General features: G+C 42.9%; 1 protein-coding gene across 2 annotated transcripts in view; it reads left to right on the top strand.

Annotated features, from left to right (window-relative positions):
* REV3L (REV3 like, DNA directed polymerase zeta catalytic subunit) overlaps nt 1–25603 on the top strand; it is a 1079635-nt gene that overhangs the window by 716327 nt on the left and 337705 nt on the right. For both annotated transcript variants that reach the window (XM_085612140.1, XM_085612139.1), the window contains exon 13: nt 8425–15193. In XM_085612140.1, coding sequence (XP_085468266.1) covers nt 8425–15193 — 6769 coding nt within the window. The remainder of the gene's footprint in view (nt 1–8424; nt 15194–25603) is intronic.

Genomic DNA, 25603 nt, shown 5'->3' with positions numbered 1-25603 from the left:
GAACCTCCGTTTGGGCTGCACACCCATTATACCAGGGTGACAGCAGCTACCACAGCATTGGGACGTGGTGTCCCCCTGCAAGACATCTGTCAAGCGGCCACTTGGGCCTTGTTGCATACTTTCACTAAGCACTATTGCCTTGACAGTCCGGTCCGGAGAGATGGCTTTTTTGGCCGTTTAGTTCTCCGTGACTTTCTGGTGTAATCTCACTTTGCAGATGCACCACCGGGGTTGGTATTGCTTGGGTATGTATTCTAAGGTAAGGAATCTATCACTAACGTGTCTCTTTCAGATGCACAAGTTACTTACTTGTGTAACGATATATCTGTAAGAGACCTTAGTTAGTGATAGATTCCTTACCGCCCGCCCATCCTCCCCGTTCTGCGAACTGTTCTCTAGGGTTCAGGTCATCCCTTTCAGGGCCCTAGTTCTATTGCACCAGTAGTCGGTCTCTGGCATGGCTCTGCGATTCTGGCGCGGAAATGTTGTGTACAGAACTGACGTCAGCGCGTGTGGGCGCGTCTAAGTAGATCTGACGATGTCATCTCAACGGCTACGAAGCCAGCGAAGTATGCGGAGCAGTACGAAGACGCCTACCGACGCGCAGGGGTACTGCTGACGAAAACTTGCCAGATGCAGTCTGACGCCTGGGGATATTCTAAGGTAAGGAATCTATCACTAACTAATGTCTCTTACAGATATATCGTTACACAAGTAAGTAACTTGTGCGTTAAAAGGAATGTTCGGACATACAATGATATGTTCAGTGAACCTGTCAGATCAAAAATTATCACTTCTAGATTTGATAAAAATATAAGCCTTCCCCAGCAGACCCTACTTATATTAGGAGCCAACTTACACTGACTCTTTAGAGGTGGCTACTGCTCGCATAAGAGCAAACTCTCAGAACTGGTGAAGCTCCACCACCAGACAAAGAGAGCAAACCTAAAGATGCAGCAGGAAAAAGGGTAGCAGCACAATCATCTAATCATTGGAGAATTGCTTATTCCATAGGTCTGTTATCAAGGTATGATAGGGCACACTGGTACGAAATGGAAGAAATATTACATCTCCCAGAGGAACATAAAAAAGTACAGGCCAAATTTCATCAGAGGGCAAACTCATCTCAAATACAAACACAAGATGTGCCCTTGATGCTGCTGATAAGCAGCTAGACGATTAAACACCAGCCTTATACTAAGGAGACATGCCTGGTTGAGAATATCTGGTTTTAAACCAGAAGTACAACTAAATGTACTGGTCCTTCCCTTTAATGGAGAGCATCTTTTTGGGCCACAAGTGGATACTCTCCAAAAAACAATTAAAGACAATGAGACTGCTAAATCAATGGGAGCCTTACTCTCACATTCTAAAAGGGGCACTTTTTCGTTGCTCCTCTTATGGCAGTGGATCAAAAACAACCTCCACTAACACATCCACCTCCTTCAACAAAATACAAAATCAAACACCCTCTCCTAGATGATATTATAGGCAGTCCTATAGAGGAAACAATAAAAGAGGCAGAGGTAAAAGAGGTTTTAACAAAAACAGTACATCCTCCAACACCAAGGCTTGACTCACCTATCATTCCCCCTGATCACATAACACCTGTTGGGGAAAGACTACAATACTTCCTTCCCTCATGGAGAACTATCACATCCGATCAATGAGTGTTCGATATTATCCAAGATGGTTATTGTCTGGAACTCACTTCAACACCACCAAACATTCCACCTCACACTCACAGATTATCAACGGACCATCAAAAGCTACCTCAAAGAGGAGGTTCAAGCTTTACTGAACAAAGGAGCAATAGAACTGGTGCCATTACAACAAGGCACCGGGGTCTATTCCCTTTACTTCCTTATACCCAAAAAGGATGGAGCTCTAAGACCCATCCCAGACTTCAGACTCTAAACAGGTGCATCCTTTCAGAACACTTTCATGTGGTTACTCTTCAGGACGTCATACCACTTCTCCAACATGGAGACTTCATGACTGCCTTAGACCTAAACGATGCATATTTTCAAATTCCATTTCACCCAGCACACAGGCAATACCTCAGGTTTGCCTTCAATGGACAACAATTTCAATTCAAAGTACTTCAGTTCAGGGTCACCACAGCCCCCATGATGTTTACCAAATGTCTGACAGTGGTAGCAGCCCACTTGCGAAGACAAAATATACTTGTTTTTCCATATCTAGAAGACTGGCTTATCAGGAGCAACACATATCACAAATGTTTGCAACACATTCACAAACGACAGTACGTTTACTACTCTAACTGGGTTTTACAATCAATGCAGTAAAATCACACCTGTATCCTCTTCAAGTACAGCCTTACTTAGGAACCATAATAAATTGTCAAATAGGAGTAGCTTACTCAAATGCAGCCTGGATTCAAACTTTCAAAACCCTGATGCCACAGTTTCAGCCTCAAAATCCAATATCAGTGAGAACAGTTATGCATCTCCTAGGGATCATGCATAGACATACTACCTCAGCCAGACTCAATATGATACCTTTACAATAGTGCTTAATGCAACAGTGGTCTAAAGAGGAGGGTCAATTGGACGATCTAGTGTTGATCAGCTGTCAAGTTTGCCACTCTGTGCAATGGTGGAACTCCAGAAATCTGTTACAGGGACGGACGTTTATAGACCCAGTTCTGCAAACAACCATAACAGCTGCATCAATGGCTGGATGGGGAGCACATTCACAGGAAATGACTGTACATAGGCACTGGACAAACAGGCAATCTCTTCTACAAATCAATCACCTAGAGCTGTTAGATGTTCATCTAGTGATAAAGGTATTCCTTCCTCATCTCACAGGTAAAGTGGTCTTAATCAAAATAGACATGATTACCATGTATTTTCTGCAAAAACAGGGGAAACCAGATCTCCACACTTGTCTGTTCTAGCACAGAAAATCTGGAAGTTTGCTCCACAACACAACTTTCAGTTGTTCCCACGATACAGTCCAGGAGTAGACAACGACTTGGCGGATCTCCTCACCAGGACACACCAACAAGTTCACGAGTGGGAAATCAATATACAAGTCCTACACCCATTCTTTCAACAATGGCGACGACCGGACATAGACCTAATATCCCAAATGGGGCACTTCACACTGATCCTTTTTTTTACATGTAATCCTACAAGAATATAAGATAAATTATTTTCTACGCCTCACTAAATACCCACAAAAGTTAGATATAAGGTGCTGCAATGATCTCTAAAATGAAAAAAGCAATTGCTTAAACATTATGATATACCAGCCATTAATGGTGCAACTCGCCTAATGGATATTACAACAGGGTTGCATTCCATAAGGGATAAGAAGACCGCCCATAGTTGGGAGAGGAATGGCTATTATTGTATTGCTGATTTCTTAAACCCTGACACATGGAAAGGGTGGACCAAAATGTAACCCACCAACAGGCATTCGAAAATCCTGATTCAATGTTCTTTTACTCGTGTAAGCATTTTGTTAACATAATTAGACCCCAGAAGAATGAAGGTAAGCCTTGATCTAGTAAATGAACAGATTGAGTCCAGTATACGCAGATCTATCAGGCACTGGGTCGCCAGATTTAGACAACATATGGAATTTGAGGTTTTTAGCAAAACTCAATGGAAATGGCAGTCGAAGGTGGGCTTGCTGATTTCAGCAGAGACCTGGAATAAGCTCAATCTCTCTAATTTCTCCTTGTTAAATAGGGCGGGTCTCCACCGCATGCAATGTTACACTAAATGGCTGCTATACAGAACACTAGTTGTTTCATAAAACCAGTCCTTAGATATCAGTAAAATTCTTTTGATGCTCGATGGAGGGTGAGAGCAATTGAAAACGTATCATCTGGAATTGCCTAATAATTACAGAGCATTGGGCGCTATACAGGGATACTGCTTATGTACTGTAAATATAAATTTTTCAAATGATATGTAGGCAGCACCATTGGGCTGTTCATCAGATGTCAACATAAAGCCATTGCAGAAGAAAAAACTTTTTTGATTACTCTTATAGCAAGATCCATAAACCTGAAAAATTGGCAGTCCGAAGCGGTTCCCTCCTTCCAACATTGGTGGTCTAAATTTTTAAAAATCAAGAGACTAGAACGTTGCTTTACCCTGAGGTCGGACACATACAGTACATTTCTGAGACTATGGGAAGGTTTGGAAAAGAATGGGGTGTGATTATAGCTGCTAAAACTTGGGATAATGTGCAATATTTGTATCTATCAAGGGATGAGCTGGAAGAATACGATGTGTTGGTTTTGATTCTGGGGTTTTATAACATGCTGAAACGGGGCAGCATGAGAATGGAATGTCTATGTATTTTAAGATTAATTGATGGCTTTGCATGAACTCTTCCAGTAAACAAAAGTTTGTTTTTGAGGGTAAGACTATCTCTAATGCTACCATTAGGTGTGCCTTAGATGCAACTGACACCACTGCAAGAGGAATAAACACCAGTGTCCTCATCCGGTGCCACGCTTGGCTTTCGTGTCTCGGCTTTAAGCCAGAAGTCCAGCAGCATCTGATCAGCTTGCCAGTTGATGAGGAACACCTCTTCGGACTTCAAGTTGATCAGATGCTGGAGAAGATCAAAAAATATATGGATACTTCCAAGGCAATAAAGGCTCTTCAGGCCCCGTCGCTTCGTGGTTCCTTTTGCAGGATTCAATTATGTGGTGGTGCCAAAGCCACCTCCCTGAACCATTCCGCCACCTATCAGAGACAGCAGCAACATCAGCAGCCCTCCAGGGGACCCTCTAGGGGTAACAACTCCTGGGCAGAGGGGGTGCGACAAAGGTTGGCACTCCAGCTAAGCAGTGACTCTCTCCCTTCCCCCAACCTCATATCACCTATCAGGAGAGGATTGCAGGTGTTCCTCCCACAATGGCAAAGAATCACTTGAGATCAATGGGTCCTCGCCATTCTACAGCACGGTTACTGTCTAAAACTCATAGCTCAACCACCAAACATCCCCTTTCACAAACACTCTCTCTTGCCCCAGAACACCAGCACCTCCTCCAAGACGAATTTCAGGCACTCATACTCCAAGGCACTATAGAACTTGTACCCTTACAACAGTAGGGCAAAGCGGTGTACTCCCTGTATTTTCTCATCCCCAAGACTGTCCATCAGACCTATCCTCTTCCTCAGGCCCCTCAACAAGTGTGTCCTTTCGGAGCACTTCCACATGGTCATGCTCCAGGATGTCATTCCCCTCCTTCAACAAGGTGACTTCATGACTGCTCTCAACCTGAAGGACACCTATTTCCACATCCCAATCCACCTGGCTCACCGCCGTAATGTTGTCCACTTACCAGGTTTGTGGTAAGTGGACAACATAAAGTACTGCCTTTCGGGGTTATTGTGCCCCCAGAATTTTTACCAATTGCCTGAACGTGGTAGCCACTTATCTGTGGAGGAGCAGCATCCATGTTTTTCCTTGCGTAGATTACTGGCTGATCAAGTGGCCAAGCAGGCAGCACTGCTTGACCCACTCTCAGGTCACATTGGATCTTCTACACAATCTCAGCTTTATCATTAATCTAATCAAGTCTCCCCTCCAACTCCTTCAAATACAGCCCTTTCTGGGAGGCCTTTCTCAATTCTGGCACCGGGAAAGCTTAGCCCAGCACAGCTTCTGCTGTCCATTTGCCAGCCAAATCGCCAGTTAAAGGTCAGAATGGTAATGCTCTTAATCGGCACGATGGCCTCTTGAACCGACGTTGTTACACATATGCAACTGTATATGCACCTACTTCAGGAGTGCCTTTCAGCACAATGGTCACAGACGGAGAGTCAGTGTAGAATCTAGTTTTGATTTGGGCCAGTACTTCTTGCTCTCTGCAGTGGTGGAACAGCAGCAACCTGTTGCAGGTCAGTCCCTTCCGAGATCTGTTCCCCCCCACCAAATGACCATTACCACAGACGCCTACCACACAGGGTGCGGGGTGCATCAGCAAAAAATCACTACAGGGAATGTGGACCACTTTCCAGCTGGACTTCCATATAAACTGCATCTAACTACAAGCAGTCCAATTAGCCCTCAAAGATTTCTTCTGTCATGCCACGTGTACCACACAGTCTTCTTAGTCAGAACAGACATGACTCCCATATATTACTTCTGGAAACAAGTCCTCCTCCCGGACCTTTGCGTCCAGGTTCCCACAACCCCAGTCCCTAGGTAATGCACTGTGGATAAATTGTTCAAGGATAATTGCCTATGCTTTTCTTCTTGTGTCACTACTTCTGCATGTGGTTCTGAGGCTGTGGGAAACATCTCACACTTATCCTGGTAGCTCCCATGTGGAACAGCCTGATTTGTAGTTCCTCTCAAGAGGCAGCCCTGCCGACGAGATCTCCTCACTCACATCAGGGCACACTCGGACATCCCAACCCCAGGCAGCTAAACCTTCTGATTTGGCTTCGGAGCTCCTAGAGTTTGGTTACCTCAACTTACCTTCGGAATGTATGTCCATTCCCAGAGAGGTTTGCTGTCTCTCTAAGGTGCTTACTATGGGGCGAAATGAAAAAGATTCATACATTACTACCTACCTAAACACTTCTTTGCAGCTAGAGGTACAAGACATTGTGTGCTATCTGCATCATTTACAATCTGCAGGCCTCGCTTATACTTCCTTTTGTCTTCATTTGGCTGCCGTCGCAGACTACTTGCAAAACAGGGAACACTTTACTTTTCAGGATTCCCATCTTAAAAGCCTTCATAGAAGGACTTTAAAGGGTTATCCCTAAAGGTACCCAGGGAGGAATTTTAATATAGTTCTTACTAGACTCATGGGCCCCCCATTTGAGCCCCTTCACTTGTGCCCTCTTTAATTTCTAGCCTGGAAAGCTGCTTTTCTAGTTGCAGTAACGTCTCTCAGGCGTGCAGATGTGCTCCAAGCTCTTACTCTCAAAGAACCTTTCTTGCAGGTTCACGTTAGCAAAGTAGTCCTCAGAAAAGAAAACAAATTTCCTCTCTCCTTTCAACCTTAATCAAACAATTAAGCTCCTGGTATTCTTCCAAACTCACTCAGTCGCAGAATGGGCCCTCCACTCATTAGTCGTTTCAAGGGTCCTCATGTACTACATCGCCAGGACAAAATCCTTTAGTAAATTCAACAACTTTTTGTTGCTTACCGTGCTCTACACAAAGGTTGTGCCATTTCAAAGGCAGATTTAGCTCGATGTATGGTCAAATACATCCAGACCTGCTACACCACAGCCAGAAGACAACTCCCTACTCCACCTAGGTCTAATTCCACATGCAAGATTGCAGCCTTCATTGTTTTCTAGGTAACATCCCAAAAGCTGATATCTGCAAAGCAGTTTCTTGGTCTACCCCACACGTTTACCAAGCACTATTGTGTTGATTTTCTAGCATGCCAACATGCCTAAGTTGATCAGGCTGTACTATATACACTTTTAGTCTTTTTCCACATCCTCTGGCTAACCGCCGCTTATGGGAAAACTGCTTTATAGTCTATACAGAGCGTGTATCTACTGCTACACATGACATGAATGAAAATGTTACCCTGTCAGGATCTGTTCAGGGCTTGTAGTGCTGTAGATTCACATGCACCCAACCGTCTCCCCGGCAGCCTTCAGATGTTGTAGATACTTTGCCTTCAATTTGTGTCTATCTGCATGACGCCTCTTTCATTTCTGTGCTCCATTTGTTTTCTCATCCGCTTTTCGGGAAATCAATCTAACAATGGAGCTGATGCGTATTATCAACTATAAGAGGAGTCGCTGTACCTTGTGATTCAAAAAAACCTCTTTGAAGAAAAATAAGTTTCACACAGCCAACACTAGATGGCAGGAGTATGTAGAGCATGTGAATCTACAGCACTATACGCCACGAACAGATGCTTACAGGGTAAGTAGAATTTTCTTTTTTGTTCCACTACATTTATATGTAGATAATATATTCACTGTTTAGATTTCTGTATATATCTACATGTTTTCTATTGAGCCCTTCAATCTTATATTTTTGGTTTCTCTGTTTTATCCTCATTCTGCGTATGCAGATGGTTTTATGTAACAATAGCTGTGTATGTAGTATTTTTAACATTTATCCCAGCCTTTCTGTAACTTGGCAGCTGTATTGAAAATTGATTAGGGACAGTGGTATATAAGCTGTTGCTAGGATGTTGAGGTAGGGGTAGGAGAATAGCAATGATTCCATACTCAATCATCCGAATCAGTAACTGCCTTGCTATATTTGGAATGGAAAAGGATCTTCAAGACAACGTTCCATTCCGCCATCAAATGTATTGGTGGAAGTGATGAAGGTGGTATTATTGCACTGGACTTTTAGCAATGGTTATTTTTTATAATGTCTGTCATAAAGCAAGTTTGGCATGCTTTTGTGCTCGAGGTTAAAATGTGTTTTCTTTTGTTGCAGACAATCCTTTAAATAATGAAAGTTCCAGAACACACTCCTCTGTAATTGCAACAAGCAAAATGTCTGTGAAGAGCTCAATCTTTCATAATGATGCTGCTACATTTGAAGCCCAGGCTTCAGCTAAAACTGCCTTTCAGTGTCAACACACAAGTGCCCTTTCGTCTCATATTTTGAAAAAGGAGGACTTAACAGCCAAGCTTGTGCAGTCGGTACCTGAAAAGGGATCAGAATTTTCTGTCCATTCTCTTTCAATTCAAAGCACTTACAGCGGAAAATATTCTGCACCTTTTAGGAGTACTGCCCTTGGTGAGAACAAACACCTCGAGAGTAACAGAAAAGACTTTGTCTCTAAAGTTCCCTCTGAAAACAGTATATATGACTTTAATGAAGAAATACCACCACCCGTGAGCAGACACACAAATTGTAGGAAATACACCAGCATTAGAAAAGCTGAAAAGGATACCTCTTTTATGCATTCAAGTCGCAACGTCAGCGACAGCACTTTGGAAAGAAAGTTGTATAACTTTTCAGACTTTCACCATTCTACGAGTAAGCTACCCTCTGAAGGAAATGATAAAGGCATAGTCAATACGCCAAATAGTTTTCCCCCTTCAGCCTTAAAGGAAAGTTGTGATTTGGTTTCTTGCTCGGGGTTGAATAAAAACAGTAAATGTTCTGTTGAGCCTGGCACTAATGAAGAAAGACTTAACCAGCTCAAGATTCGGTATGAAGAATTTCAAGAGCACAAGGCAGAAGTTACGAATCATGGTCAACAAGCAGCACATTATATGTTTTTTCCAAGTGTGGTTCTTTCAAACTGTCTTAACCGACCACAAAAACTCCCACCTGTGACTTACAAATTGCAGCACGGTACCAAACATTCTAGATTAAAACTTTGTAAAAGAAAAATGTCTAACATCAGTCAAGGGCCTGCAGCTGTTCATGATAAAATAGTAATTCCCCACAGTCGCGAACCTGCAGACCCAAATTATAAACTTGAGATATCATGTCCTGAAAAGGCATCCGATCAGGACAATAAAACTGATAATGTGCTTCATCAAAAGCCTTCTGTTGTAAATGAAGTTGGTTTTGCTAGTAACCAAGAGACAGACTGTGAAAGCGAAAAAAATGCTCTTCTGCAAAGTTCTACACCTGTGAGTGAGAAACTAGATTCAGACTGCCATCTGCAGTTTACAACAGTGAAAGCAAAAATGGATCTTGTCAGTCATCAAAAGAATTTGTCTTCAAATAAAGTTGATCTAAATGAAAAAAATGATCTTGAGTGCTTAATTTCCTCACCTGTGAATCGCGAGTTTGAGAAAATTGATCATATTTGTCCACGGAAACTCGCAAATGAGAATATTGCTCATACCTCTAAGAATAAAGATAAATCAGAAAATAACACATTTGATGTAAAATGTCAACTAAAGCGCAAGCCTACAAATGATAAAATGGATCGTCCTAGTCATCAGCAGACCATAAGTGTAAAAGAACAGGTGAATCTGGCTGCTAATCAGTCTTTTTCTGTTGATAACAATATGGACCCATTTAGCACCGGCCAGCCGTTATCTATGAAAAAAGAACCCGATGCTACTAATCTTGTGCTTTCTTTTTCTCTAAAAGAAAAAAAGAAGTCTTCTATTCCTCAGAACCATGTGACAATGAAAGATGAAAATGATCCAACAAGAGGCCAGACGTGTACTTTTAAAGATGATGAAATGAATCCTGCTGGCCAATGGCAGTGCACATCTGTAAATGAGAAGTTGGGTCTGTTTAATCAAAGTAAGATTGCTATTGTAAACGAGAAAAAGAATCCTATATATAATCAGGAGCCAGCATTTGAAATTAAGGCAATTGATTGTACCAGCCAAGAGGAAACTGCCTTAACTGAAACAGCACACCTTGTCAACCAAGAGCCCACTAATGCGAAAAAAGAGACTGCTCTTGGTCATCATAGAAAGTCTGTTTCAAATAATAAAATGGGCTCCAAAAAACATAAAAAGTCAGCATTTACAAAGGCAAAATGTGGCACTGTCAATCATCGAAAGCTTACATCTGTAAATAAAAAATATCTTGCCAATTATCAAGAACATGTTTTAAAGAATGAAAACATTGATTTTGAAAATAATCGGAAATTATTAGATTCTACCATTAATCAGAAGTTTTCAACTGAAAATGAGAAAGTGATTTCTGATGTATTTCAGAAGGTCACAACTATGACCAAGGAAAGGATTCCTGCAAGCTCTCAGATATCTTTAAGTGTACATAAGGAAGCAGAGACTTTGAGGTATCAAAACCCTGCAGCGGCAGACAGTGATCTCAACAGTCCAAAAGGTCTGAGTTTAAATGAAGGAAAAGATGCGGTCTGTCCTCGCACTCCTGGCAGTCATCAAAAGCCACTATCCTTACCCACAAAAATTGATCCTGACAGCTATCCGGAGGCATTAGTGTTTACTGAGAAAATGGATCCTGCTAGTCCTGGAAAGTTTACATCTGCTACGGAGAAAATAGACCATGACAGTAATCAGGTGAAGGAAGGCAATGCTCATGTCATTCTCCAAAAACCTAAAATGATTAATAATGAGGTTGATTCCTTCAGCCATACTCTGACTGGAAAAAAGGAAGATGCTCCCAGTAGACAGCCTGCATATGTAAATGAGAATACAGATTGTGGCAATCCAGACTGTACAACCACTGTAATTGAGAAAATTGATTTAACCAGTAATCAGAAACTTGCATCAGTAACTGACGAAATAGATCCACACAGCCCTCAGAACTCTGCATGTATGAATGAGGAAATAGACAAAGCCAGTTTTCAGAAGCCTATATTTGTTACTGAGGTATTTAATCCTGTCAGTCATCAGCAGCCTGCATTAGTAACTGAGAAAGTAGATCCATTCGGTCATCAGAAGCATGCATTGGTGACTGATGAGAAGGGCCACTCTAGTAATGTACTTTCTACAAGTTTAGATGGAAAAATTGATAATTTCCTTACGAATCCTACAAATTTAGGTAATAAAGATCTTGAGTGTCTTCCAAAATCTGACAATATAAATGACATGGTTGATGTTCTGAGGGTTCATGATGTTAGCAGTAAGAATAAAATAGATCTTGGAAGTCCAAAACCTAACAAGATCATTATTTCAAGGCATTGGAGTTCTACTGGTGTAAATAACAAATTGACCCTTGTAAGCCATCAGAAGTCATCTCAAGGCCAGGATGAAATAGTTTCCAGGCATGAAAATTCTGTGCTTGAAAATGACAAAATTACCCTTGATTGCCAACAGGAACTTAGTAAGTCAAATGTCAAAGTAGAACCTGTCAATCAGACGCAACCTGCAAAATTTAACCGAAGGTTGGGTCTGGTCTCGCATCGAAAGGCCAAAAATGTAAAACGTGTCGCATGCAAAATGGAAAACTGTTGTTCAAATGGTAACACATACAATAGCCGTCTATCACCTAAGGCTAGTGAACCATCATGTCCACTAACTGAAAATGCTGATGGGGCTGTAGAAAGCAAAATTCCAGAAAGCAGCTGTTTTCCCTCTCCTGGAGAGGAAGTCCTAGATTCAGAGGCCATCTCTGGGTTGCATGCAAATAAATATAAACTGAGAGCTAAACGGAAAATAAATTACGAACCTGAAGAAGGGGAGCCAAGTGCAGGCACCCATGAATCAAAAACATGTCAACTGCAACCCATGGAAGTTTCTGAAAATGCTGATGATTCACAAAAAGCCCTCAAACGCAGAAAAATTGCAAACAAACTTCCTCCAATAATTATTAAATATATTATCGTGAACCGATTTAAAGGGCAGAAAAATATGCTTGTTAAAATTGGAAAGATAGACCACATTGAGGAACAAGTAAAACTCACAGAAGAAAAAATTAATATGTATAAAAAGATGGCTCCATTGAAAGACTTTTGGCCAAAGGTTCCAGATTCTCTTGCAACTAAATTCCCACTGAATCCACCAGCACTAAAAAAGAGCCTCAAAAAGAAAACTAAACAAAAATCTTCAAAGAAAAAAACTGTAAAACCTCAACAAAGTAGTCGGAAGACTGTCAAAAGAACTTTTCCTTTGAGGAGGAAAAAAACTTTCACTTTTCTTGATCTTCCTTCACCATCTTATAATGCAGAGACAGAAGACCGTGATTTGGACTTTAATGATGTTATGTCAAAACTAGGTTTCCTCTCTGAGAGATGTCCAAGTCCATTGAATTCATCACCACCCCGTTGCTGGTCTCCTACTGATCCAGAACCTGAAAATATATTGCTGCTTCCAAAAGACAATTTGTGTAGTGGGATCACACATGTTTTTAATAACCAACCAGTAACCCCAAACATAGACAGCACCTGTCATGTAAATAATAAGGCTATAAAACCTAGAAAGAAAGTGGGAGCTAGGGCAGCTATTTTGAAGACCAATCGGAATAAAAGCATTCCATTTGAAAAGGGAGAAAGTAAAAATAAAAAACAAAGGTCTAAGCCAAGAAGAAAAGCAAAAGAAATTGGAGTGACAAACAGCATACCAGCTGAACCTGAATCATTAATTGTTAACTCTGGTGATTTACAAACTGTGCCGACACTGCAGGATATTCCTGTAGATTCCCTCAGCCAAACCACCCCAAAGCCTCCTGCAACACAGTTAGATTTGTCTTTAAGTGGTTTTTCAACAGGCCACGTGCCATCTACCCAGCTGCCGTCACCTCAGCAGCCTTCTACGCCACTACCCACATCTTATCTACCCTCTCCATATTTTCCATCCACACAACTAGCAAATCAACCATCTTCTCAGCTTCTCTCAACACTTCCACCCTTGACACAGCTTTCCTCTACAGCTGATACAAAAGTAGAGTTGCCTAGTTGCTTTCGTGCTCTGACAGGTACAGATAATTCTGTAGATTTTCCCGACCATCCCCTTGTCCAGAAATGTCTCAAGCCACCTGTTCCTTGTTTCACAAGTACAGAATTTGGAATGCCCAAGATTAACTCAGAGCGAACATTTAGTCAAGGTATTGGATTCAAAATAAAAGAATCGAGTTTTATTCAGAATAGGTCACTGGAGCTTTCTAAACACTCTGCTCCAGTGTTACAGATTGTGCAGTCGTCTTTGGGGACCGCATCTGCAAAGGCAGAACACTCAACCCCTTTACTGAAACGCCCCATGTTCATGGGAAGGAGTAGTGAAAGTAATGTTTACACAGACAATATAAAAAACAGCCCAATAAATACCAACAATGTTTTTCAGTATAAACGGGATAATATACAGCACCAGGTTATGCCTGTTAGGGATGCACCAACACAGGATATTTATTCTGCTGAAAATGCATACTCTGGTAAGAATCATGGAGCCATTCATTTGCCTAAGAATTGTTTCCTAATGTCCTTGCAGAACTCAGTAAAGCCAGTTGGATGGGATCAAAAACAACAAATAGACCTCAATAAAACAAATGTCTCCCAGAAATTAAACCACATCTGTATGCCTGAGAAGACTGCCTCCTCAAAAGTTATCCTCCAGAACAGCGGATACATAGGAACTCCTCAAGTACCTTGTGATGGACAAACAGGAATTGATGTTCTAAAGGAGCTTCTCTATAAAAGACAGCATATTGCACAACAAAACCATATACTTCAGGAACCACCTACGAAACCACAAATGAATCAAAGTGGATCCTCTCCTCCTGAAAATAATGTAACAACTCAAAAATCTCAGGCTGCTACATCAAAAAAACCTAGGGCTCCTAGAAGTACAAAGGTTAAAGAAAAGACACCTCTAGTTTTAAAACCTGCTTGTTTGAAACAGCAGTTCTCAAACCAGAGCACTAACTCAGCTTCAAATGGGAGTCCTGTGTTATTGTCAGATCCAGACTTTGAAAGTTGCTATTCCATTGAAGACAGTTTGTCCCCGGAACATAGCTATAATTTTGACATTAACACCATTGGCCAAACTGGTTTTTGCAGTCTCTACTCAGGAAGCCAGTTTGTCCCGGCAGATCAGAATTTACCACAGAAGTTTCTTAGTGATGCAATTCATGAGTCTTTCCCATGCCAATCAGGAAAGGAGCACTCAAATCATGAAACCCACAAACTGAAAGAAGAGAAGCCATGTCTGTCACACCATGCACCGTGGGTCAAATCATCTGGTCCTCTGAGCCCGGAACTTTTTGAAAAATCATCTGTAGACATCAAAGAGGATAGCTGTCACAGTCAATGGAATAGCAACATGCAACCCCAAATCATCCGAGGAGGCCTGTCAATTGACAGTTTCTGTTTCCGTCAGCCAGAAGACTACTTGGAGGAGCAACTTCAGAGGAGCAGAAAAATGGTAACTAATAAAGACATGTCTGTAAGCTTTCCCCCAGCACCACATTCATCTGAATGGATACCAATAGCATTGAATTACAGTGGAAAACAAGCCTCCTATGACAAATGCCGGCCTTTCAGTGCAGTAAGCAACTTGTTTTCTGGACATTTGTCTTCCCCAGATGGTGAGTTTATGGATGTTGGGTCTGATGATTTAGAGTTGTACATTTCGAGACATAACGAAGGGTTGACACCAACTCCAGACAGTTCGCCAAGATCTGTTAGTTCTCCCTCACAGTCAAAGAATGGCAGCCACACACCTCGTACAGCTCACATTTTAAAACCTCTGATGTCTCCACCGAGTCGCGAAGAAATCATGGCAACCTTACAAGATCATGACTTGATGGAAACAGTTTATCAAGAGCCTTTTTTCAGCAATCCTCTGGATGCACCAGAAAAGCCAAGGTAAATAAAATACATTGCTTGCAGTGTTGCAAGTTCTACATTGAGACAAAGTCCCTACTAGTGTAGCGACATACAGTGTTAGGCCACTATGTCCTCATTTTAATCTGGAAAACAGCTGCTGTATGCTTCTACTAAGCAAAATGGAGGTGAGAAGCAAATAAACAAGGGAAAGGGAACTGGTACTCTTTTATTATTAACGTATAATTAAAAAGTGAAAAAGAGAACACATCGTTCAGAGGCAAACTGTTACTTAATGCTCTTGAATTGCATTTCATACATACATAGCGTGAAAGCTTTTCAAAAGGCACAGTGGACTTTTTTTTAGTAGTTGATTCCACATCTCAATCAAATTGAGCAATCCTAAAATGAGGAAATCACCATTTTACACTGACTTATACTGGTAGTATAATACTCTGGGGTATGGAAGGGCATACACAATACACAAACCAATGTAAAATAGCCTCCAGTTCAGAAAGCCGTTCTACAAATATTAAGTTGCACACTTCACTAGTGCTCTCCATATTGACAGTAATTGTTGCCAATTCCTGTAACTGTCAAAGAAAAATCCATCAACATTTTTATTGTAATCCATCGTATTGGGGTATTTGCTTGCATTCCACTGTCCTGTTCTTGCAAGAGAGGGATGTCTTCATGTCGAAAAAGACTCACAGTAAGAGGAGTATAAACCGACTTACACATAAATTTAAAAAATAATCCATCAACATATTTATAAGCAGTTAATTTGACTTGTATTCAACATAAATGGTGCTAAAGACTACTTTAGTACATAACTGCTGTTTCTTATTTAGTTTAAAAATTGTATTTGCAAATATAAATCCTTGTTCATGGTTTAATAAACGGTGAATGTCCTGCTTATCTTAGAAGTAAAATGGAACACATTGCACTTCACAGAAGGTGACTGCAGGGCGATTGTGACTTTCTTTTCTGTCCATTTGTTTATGGCCGATCGTCATGGAACTCAGCTTAGAAAGCTTAAATCAAGATGCCCAGCTCTTCAAGGTTCATTGTTGTCAATATCCGTATGATTTTCTTTTCTATGTGGCCCATTGGGCTAGTAGAGATCATGCTTAAAATGACAGAGTGCTGAGAAAATCTTGTGTGTAATTTGACCAGAAGTTCACGAAACAGAAAAAAATCTACCGGCTGATGTAATTTAAAAATGTACTACCTTGTAAAACGACTTTAATATAGCCCTAGAGCCCGATGTAACGTGCTCTACCAGCCATTAAAGACCTTCTACAACGTTAAAGACCTGAGCCGAAGGGAGCGGGCCTTTAAAAGCGGATAGAGCCCGCTACGGAGGGCTCTAAGGCTATTAGAACATTCCACCCCTAGAGGGCAGAATGTTTTAATTTGTAAAACAAACGTCTCGCAGAGCCTGAGGGGGGGGTTGAAATCCCCTCAGGCTCTGTGAGGCCTTTGTTAATAGCAACTGCTGTGAACAAACATTGGAATGTTGATGCTCCAGGCTTCTACAAGGCATTAGAAGCTCTTAAATGTAGTACCCAACATATTCCAATGTTAACTGCCTCATTTTTTTAAATTCGGTGTTGGACAGAGTTGATTATTCAAATAGATTTCTTGGGCATATTTTGTTAGGAAGTCTTGAGTGTCCATGAAATACCATTTTTCCAATTGTATGGGCTTTACCTCCAACTACTTTTTAGTAGTTTAGTGAAGAATTTCCGAAAGTAAAGTTCCCCTTTGATGTTGATGTTTAAGGCAAAAAGGAGCTCATCAAAGGACTTATTTGAGTTTTAAAGCCAGCAATATTTGTTCCTACTTTTGTGCCCTTCTGGGTTGGAGTACACTCGTTTCCATCACCCATATCAGTAATTTAACTGTGGATTACAAAATTAATAATAGGAGTGGAAAATAATAGGAGTCCCTGGCAGGAATTCATACATACAATGTAGAGAGTGACCTCCTATAATTGTGTTTAATCAATAGTGGTTTGACAATTTTTCATTAATCTTGATGAGAAGTAATTCACCAAGTTTTTGTCCATGTTGTTGCCACTATCCAAATAGTGGAATGTAATTTCATTGTCTTGCATGGAAGAAGCCTTTAGGTGATGTACGCTTGGCATATTTTAACAAACATACTTTTTAAATTCCTTTCTTCATCACAAATGTAGCTCCTGGTAGAGGAAACAATCATTACATACTTAAATAACATTGACCTTCAGGGGCAAGACCAACTAGGAGGAGGATCTAGCTTGTTGGTGTTAATCGAAAGTTCTTGTGTTTCTGGAAGTCCTTAACTGGTGTCTTAGGCTACTTAATGTGTGTACTTGGAGAGAGGATAGTGCACTCCTATTCAGGGGCAGACCAAAGGGATTATGTCAGGTAAGAGAGTACATCTCTGAACTGGGATGCTGCACGTGGGCTTTTTGCAATTGCTAGGAAGTGTTCGGTTATGGACAGAATGGTGTGGGAGGAAGTGATGATGCTCATGATTGACTGCAAAGTATAGTGATGAATTCTATTAAAGACTAGACAGAGAAACCTCAATATGTTTTGGTTTGTGCTGAAGCCAGCCTGCTTGTTACTGTTAATGGGAAATGGGAGGTGACTGGATCAGGTTGAGAACTGTGACTAAGTTTATAACCGTTGATAGTAAAGTTTTGTTGCCATCTGTTACTGTTATCAACTGTGCTCCAATCTAGTGTGTTAAGTAGTCTCGGCTGGCAGGGGTGACGATAGTACATCTTAGTCACACGGACAGCGATGAAGTCCACTCTCATTTAGGTTTTAAAGTGCATTCTGGTATTCATGACTGAGTACAAAGGAGACCTTGATAACCAGAAAGGGTTAAATCACAGGTGAAGGTAATGGTTTTGGTCCTGTGAATGAGGGGTAGAACATGTGTTTGTGGGGTTTTGCAGTAGACAATGAAAGTTACAGATGGTTGTGAGTTAGAATGTGCTTTTATACAGGTGAACCATAAAGGACCACAAGGAGGTCAAGATTTGGGTGTCATCAGAAAATAGACTGTAATAGAACCAAAAATAGTGACTAGTTCTCAAAGAAAAATTGGGTGGAGGGTAATTCACAAAAAAGGTAAAAGTGACCCTTCTCCTTACCTTCTATCCCGCGCCATCTGCCTACTCCCTTCTCTTCTTCCAGCCCTTCCTAAGGGAAGCCTGTCTGCACCTGGACCATGTCCAGTTCTACGAACCCTGGTCCGACCGCACCCCCCACCCACATAGCTACACCACTGATGTTATGTTATTGTAATTTATAGCGCGCACAGCTACTCCTAGGAGTGTCCCGGCGCGAGCTAAGAGGACAGTGACACAAAGGCAGTTAAAACAAGAATGTTTTGAGGTGCTTCCTGAACAGCAATGAATCCTGAATAGCACGTAAGGATAGTGGCAGTGCATTCCACAGCATGACAGCCTTAGAAGCAAGAGATCTACCCCCCATACGATGAAGACGAACGCGTGGGGTGGACGCAAGGAGCTGAGAAGATCTCAAAAGCCTGGTTGGCCTGTAAAAAGAGAAGCGCTTCCTAAGATAGAGAGGCCCTCCATCATATAGAGCGCAATGAGCAAGAACCAGAGCCTTGAATTCAACGCGTTTCTTGACAGGCAGCCAGTGCAGCAAGTGGAGCGAAGGCGCGATACAGTTTCTAATGGGAAGATTAACCACCAGCCGGGCTGCCGCGTTCTGAATAACCTGCAATCTTTTAAGTAAATAGTCAGGAAGGCCAACATATAGACCGTTAGCATAGTCAAGACGAGAGAGGATCAAAACCCGGACCACTGTTTCCTTAGCTGGTCTAGGTAGCAAAGGTAAAAACTTTCGCAGGGATCTGAGAATACCGAAGCAGCAGCCTTTACGTTTTTTAATCTGAGTTTGAAAGGACAGCTGCTCGTCAAACCAGACCCCCAAGTTTTTGACTGGGAGACCCGTGCAGGAAGGAGAGGGATAGGCTGTGGGCCAGAGAGAGTCTCTAAAATGAGGAGGAAATTTACCATAAAGTAAGATTTCCGTCTTATCCTCATTGCACTTCAATTGAGCGCCGGATAGCCAATGAAAGACTGCTGACAGACAGCCCTGTACTCTGGTAGTAGAGAAATCAGATTTACCCCATGTGAACAGGAGCTGAGTGTCGTCGGCATATGCAACAACCTTTGCCCCACATTCCTCTGCCAGTTGAACTAAGGGTGTGACATAAATATTAAAAAGCAGGGGACTCAGCGAGGATCCCTGAGGCACACGGGTAGTCACAGGTTGAGGAGGAGACGCAAAAGGCGGGAGCCAGACCTGTTGAGACCGTAGAGAGAGAAAAGATTTCAGCCACTTCCAGGCCTGACCTGTAATGCCGATATCAGCTAGCCGAGACAACAACATTGCATGCGGCACGGTGTCGAATGCAGCCGACAAATCCAGAAGGATAAGGGCTGCACTTCCCCCCCAAATCCAGACACTCACGGATAGCTTCTGAGACCTCAACCAAGGCAGACTCAGTGCTATGGGAGGCTCTAAAACCCGATTGAGCCGGATGGAGAAGCCTCGATTTCTCAACGAAAGCAGTCAGCTGTCTGTTGACTACCTTTTCACAGATTTTTGCCAAGCAGGGAAGTAGAGAAATCGGGCGATAGTTGGCAGGGTTGCCGGAGTCAAGGGATGGCTTTTTTAGCAGCGAGATGATTTTAGCTTGTTTCCATTCCCGTGGAACAACAGCCTCAGTGAGGGACAAATTAACAAGTGAATTTACCTCCGAGTTGACTGTCTCGGCAATGGAGGCCAAAAGCCTGGCCAGGCACGGATCTGACGGGGACCCTGACTTTAGAGATTGCAATAATTTCAGGGACTCGGAGGGGTCCACAGGAGAGAAGGTAGAAAATAACACAGTCGGAGTAGGACCTCCAGCTAGAGGCCCACTATTACAGGCAAACGTCGCCTGAATGGACAGAATCTTAGCAGCAAAAAAGTCAGATAGCTTTCCGCACCAAGACGCAGAAACAGGGAGTTTGGTGGCCATAGCTTCCGGGGCCATGAAACTCTGAACGATTGAAAAAATGTCTTTAGAGTTGTTACTAGCGGACTCAATCCGCTTACTATAGTAAAGGCTTTTCGCCTGACGAATGGCCTGATAGTAAGTCTTCTGGGCATCTCTCAGCGCCTTCTTAGCTGTTGGGCAGAAGGCGGTACGCCAAATGTGTTCAAGCTTTTTGCAGTGCCATTTAAGCAATTTCAAATTAGGAGAAAACCAAGGTTGCGAGGGAGAATCTCTGTGGCGATGACGGCAAGACATGGGAGAAAGACTGTCCACAGCTCGGCCAATCCAACCCAAGAAACATGCAAGGGCCCCTTTTAGATCAGACAGAAGAGTAACCCTAGAGTTATCAAGACAGAGCCGAAAAGCTATAGGATCAATTTTAGCAGACGGGGGACAGGAATTGACCTGTTGGTCGGCTGCCCCTTCACTCATAGACCACGCGAAACAAGAGAGGAAATGATCAGACCAAGAGACTGGAAGCGGGTTTTCAATAGAGATAGGGAAATTTGAACAGATAGAATCCACGATGTGACCGCCACAATGGGTAGGGGAGCTAACCCATTGGGTAAGCTGAGCTAGATCAACCGCTTCTAGGAAGGCTTGAGTGTCACTCAAATCCTGTTGGTCAAGGTGAATATTAAAATCTCCCAGAAAAAGGTATTGCGAGAAGCGCAATGCGCGGGAAACAAGCACCTCTCCAAGACCAATGAGAAAAGGACCAGCGTAGCCAGGTGGCTTATAGACTAAGGTGCCGGCCAGCGTGGAGTGGGCCGAAAAAACGATGGTGAAGTCGAGGAGTTCACTCTGGTTTAGCGAGAGATTATTACCCTGAGTCACCTCCCAGACATTTCTGTAAACAATGGCCACACCACCCCCCCCCTACCACACAAGCGGTCAGCTCGGCAGATCGAATAGCCTGCTGGGATCGCCATCTGAACAATAGGATTGGGAGAATCATTCATCCAGGTCTCCGTGATAAACAGCAGATCGAAGTGTTGGTCCAGGATAAGGTCAAAAATATCCTGGTAATGTTTTACCAACGACCGACTGTTAATCAGGCCAGCTTTAATAATTGGACGAGCTCTAGAACTCACCGCCCCACTGAGGCGAGGTTGTAGTCCTCTGGGAGCATGGCTCAGATGGAATTTACAGGTGGTACATGAAAGAGGATGGCTACAGCTCACATCCCAATTCAAGTTGGGAGTGCAAGATTTGAGTCTAAGTGCCAGTAGATCATAGCGGCTGTATATCAGCGGGCCCCCCGAAAGACGAGGGACACTGGCAGCGTAACTGGCGCTGGACGCGAACGGGCGCAGACGGGCTTGCCTTAGGCGCGCCTTTGGCGCGCATCAAATAGTCGTCCCGTGTGCGCGCGACTAGAGCGCCCCAGACCCAAGATGGCGGCTCTCAGCGGCACAGCGAGGGACCAGGAAGTGGTCACACACAAATACACAAGTTAAAAAAGCGTAAGTTAAAACCAAAATGATGAAGGAGTGGTGATTAAAATGTTATTCAATTTTTAAAGTGCAAGTATGAGGACATTTCCAAACTCAATTGTGCAAAATAGGCAGTTTTATGTGCAAAATATGCGAAGCAAATCTGCAAAGATACGCCTGACTAGCGAAGGCGTGGTGTCAGCTAAGCCTCAAAATGCCCTCCGCTCAGCCCGAGACACCATCACAACTGCTGTTGCGAAGCCACACACCATGGTAGAACCTTTCACCAGCGCGCACTGCCACTTCACCTGCAACAACTTACCCTCAATCCCCACCCCCTGACAGGCCATAACGCTCACCACTACACCAACTTGCACGCATGCTTCTCAACAAATGCTCACTCTGCAGACATTCCACAGAGATATGGGACCTCACTGACAGCCATGGACCAGATATCCTCTTCTCACTGAAACTTGGCTCAGCCCAGAGTCATCACCCAACATTGCCACCACAGCCATTCCAACAGGCTACAAGATCAGGCACCAAGACAGAACCCACAAGCTAGGCAGAGGCCTCGCCATCATTCACAAGAACAACATAAACTGCACTACATCCACAGACATGAACACACTATTCATGGCACACATGCACTTCAAACTGCAATCAGTCGAAAAAGGACCCTCTCGTACTGACGCCGGGACTACAGACTCCCTCCCGCAACTTCGTCACAGACTTCATAGCTCCTCTTGCCATCTGCTCCAAGGACGACTTCTTCCTCTGCTACCTCAACTTTCACCTCGAAGACTCTACGGACCCCCAATACCACGCCCTGCTTGAAAGCCTCAACAACATCAGACTCTCCCAGCTCCTCCAAGGCCCAACTCACACTACAGGACACAATCTTACACCCAACTGGACCCTTACACCCACTACATCTACAACCAGGGAGGACCCACAGTCGGCCTCAGGCTCACAACCATCAAGACCTCCATCGAAACCTCAATCTTCCCATATAGCTGGAAGCACACAGAAGTCATCGCACTCATTAAGAAACCATCAGCCGAACCAAGTGAACTCAGAAAATCCTGGCCCATCTCACAGCTACCATTCCCAGCTAAAGTCATGGAAAAGGCAATCAACAAGCAACTGTCCAGCAACCTAGAATTTCAACAACTACAGGACAACATGCAATCAGGCTTCCAGAGAAGCCACAGCCCTGAAATAGCCCTCATCGCAGCAACAGACTTAATCTGGGCCGTCCTCGACAGAGACTATATCGCAGCACTCATTCTGCTCGATCCCTCCGCACCCTTCGACACATTCTCTCACCACATTCTAGTCTCTAGACTACATCACAGGAATACAAGGACCAGCACTAATATGGATAATCTCATTCCTCACAGGCAGAACCCAGAGAATAATGACCCAACCACGCACCTTGTAACCCAAGAAACTCCTCTGCCGAGTCCCGCAAAGATCATCACTCAGCCAAACCCTCTTCAACATATACATGACACCTCTCACAAACATCATCAGAACCCACAGGATCAACTTTATCTCCTACGCCGACGACACACAGCTCATCCTATCCTTGACTGACGACTTCCGCACCACCAAGATCTTCTCGAACTGCATAACCAGCGTGGCGTCCTGGATGAAAGAGAACTGCCTGAATATCAACACAGACAAAAAAAAGTACCAATCTTCAGGAACAAAAGCTCTCCCTGGGATTCCTCCTGGTAGCCCATGGAACTAGGACCCATGCCTATCCCATCCCATCACACCACACCAAGTTCAAAAGATACTTTATTTCGAATTTAGAATATAAATTCATAAAAAGTCACAAACAGACACAATTTAAATACACAACCCAGAGATAAGAACAAGTTCCATTGACATATTTAACAATCCATATCCACTCTGGATTTCAGAATAGATTTTAAAAAATAGACAATAAAATATATACAATCCGTATGCAATAATTGTAAAAACATTAAGGCAGGTTTAACTTGAGTGAAATTCATTTTCTTTAAAATTGGAATCAGGAAAGAATTTCTTGGAACTGAATAAAAAGTGCAGAAAAACATAGAGTGTTCTAAATTTTGCGGCGATTGACCATCACAAGCACATACTGGTAACATCTGCCCTCGGTTTCCCCCTTTTGGTCTAGCCAGTAAGAAATGATATGTGTTACATCTGAACCTGGTTAACAGAAATTTTTTTTGAGAAGTAAGGGTGGAGAGCAGGTAAGGCTCGGCAGTGGGGGTCGTAATTAAAGTGAGATATGCCCGGACACTGGGTTTCATAATCTCGATCCCTTCCCTTTCTTGCCTCCTATGATTCAAGAAAGAGGTTTTAATTAATGGGATGTCCTTTTTAAGGATTTCTTCAGGCTTGGTAAATAGTGAACCCCTTCCCAATGATTCAAATCCTTTTTTAATGTAATTGAACCAAGGGATTCGTGCCGTGTTCTCTAAAGCCAAGCAGTCCCTAAGTAAAGCTTGAGTCGAGGGAATATCCGGGTTGAGCCAACACTGTAGCCAAAAGATCATAGGGCGCAGTGTTATATGGTCGGCTATGTAAGGTACTCCCAATTCTTCATGAGCCACCAGGTTCGGCGTACTTTGCGAAACACATAGTAGTCTTTTTAAAAACTTGTTTTCCTCGACCTGTAAAGGTTTAATCACACCACGTCCCCACAACTCACTACCATAGCATGCTATGGCAACACCCTTGGCTCTATAAACCTGAAGCATGGCCCCAGTCAGTTTCTTCCCTATTTTTGAAGCAAAGTTAAAAATTGCAGCATTTGCCCGGGCCAACTCCCCCCTTTTTTTTTTGTATCACGGCCTCCCACTTTAACTTGTCATCAAATAAAACTCCTAAATAGGAGAACACCTTGGTGCTAGGAATTATATCTCCCCCTATTTTAAATTGGAATACCTTACTAGAACGTTTGCCCAGTCTCATGGTATAGTACTTGGTGCTGTTAATTTTTAAATCTGGATTATTCATAAATTCATAGAAAGAATTTAACAGAGTTTGAAGCCCAATTTCTGTCCTAGCTATTAGTACAGCATCATCCGCGTATAGCAAAACGGACAACATGCAATCAGGCTTCCAGAGAAGCCACAGCCCTGAAATAGCCCTCATCTCAGCCACAGACTTCATCTGGGCCGTCCTCGACAGAGACTATATTGCAGCACTCATTCTGCTCGATCCCTCCGCACCCTTCGACACAGTCTCTCACCACATTCTAGTCTCTAGACTACATCACAGGAATACAAGGACCAGCACTAATATGGATAATCTCATTCCTCACAGGCAGAACCCAGAGAATAATGACCCAACCACACACCTTGTAACCCAAGAAACTCCTCTGCCGAGTCCCACAAAGATCATCACTCAGCCAAACCCTCTTCAACATATACATGACACCTCTCACAAACATCATCAGAACCCACAGGATCAACTTTATCTCCTACGCCGACGACACACAGCTCATCCTATCCTTGACTGACTACTTCAGCACCACCAAGAACTTCTCGAACTGCATAACCAGCGTGGCGAACTGGATGAAAGAGAACTGCCTGAATATCAACACAGACAAAAAAAAGTACCAATCTTCAGGAACAAAAGCTCTCCCTGGGATTCCTCCTGGTAGCCCATGGAACTAGGACCCATGCCTATCCCATCCCATCACACCACACCAGAAACTTAGGACTCTTCATGGACAACAAACTCACCATGGACTCGCAGATCAACGCTGTCACCTCCTCATGTTTCCTTATCCTGCGAATGCTGCATAAGATCTTCAGGTGGCTCCCACAGACGTACCAAAGAAAGCTTTATTCAATTGCTATATCGAACAATCATAAAAGCACATAAAATAAACACATCAGTCACTTAATAAGTTAAAATACCATACAATTAAAAAATATTC

This window comes from Triturus cristatus, chromosome 6, assembly GCF_964204655.1.
Source record: "Triturus cristatus chromosome 6, aTriCri1.1, whole genome shotgun sequence".
Taxonomy (NCBI): Eukaryota; Metazoa; Chordata; class Amphibia; order Caudata; family Salamandridae; genus Triturus; species Triturus cristatus.
This window is presented reverse-complemented; position numbering and strand designations above follow the sequence as displayed.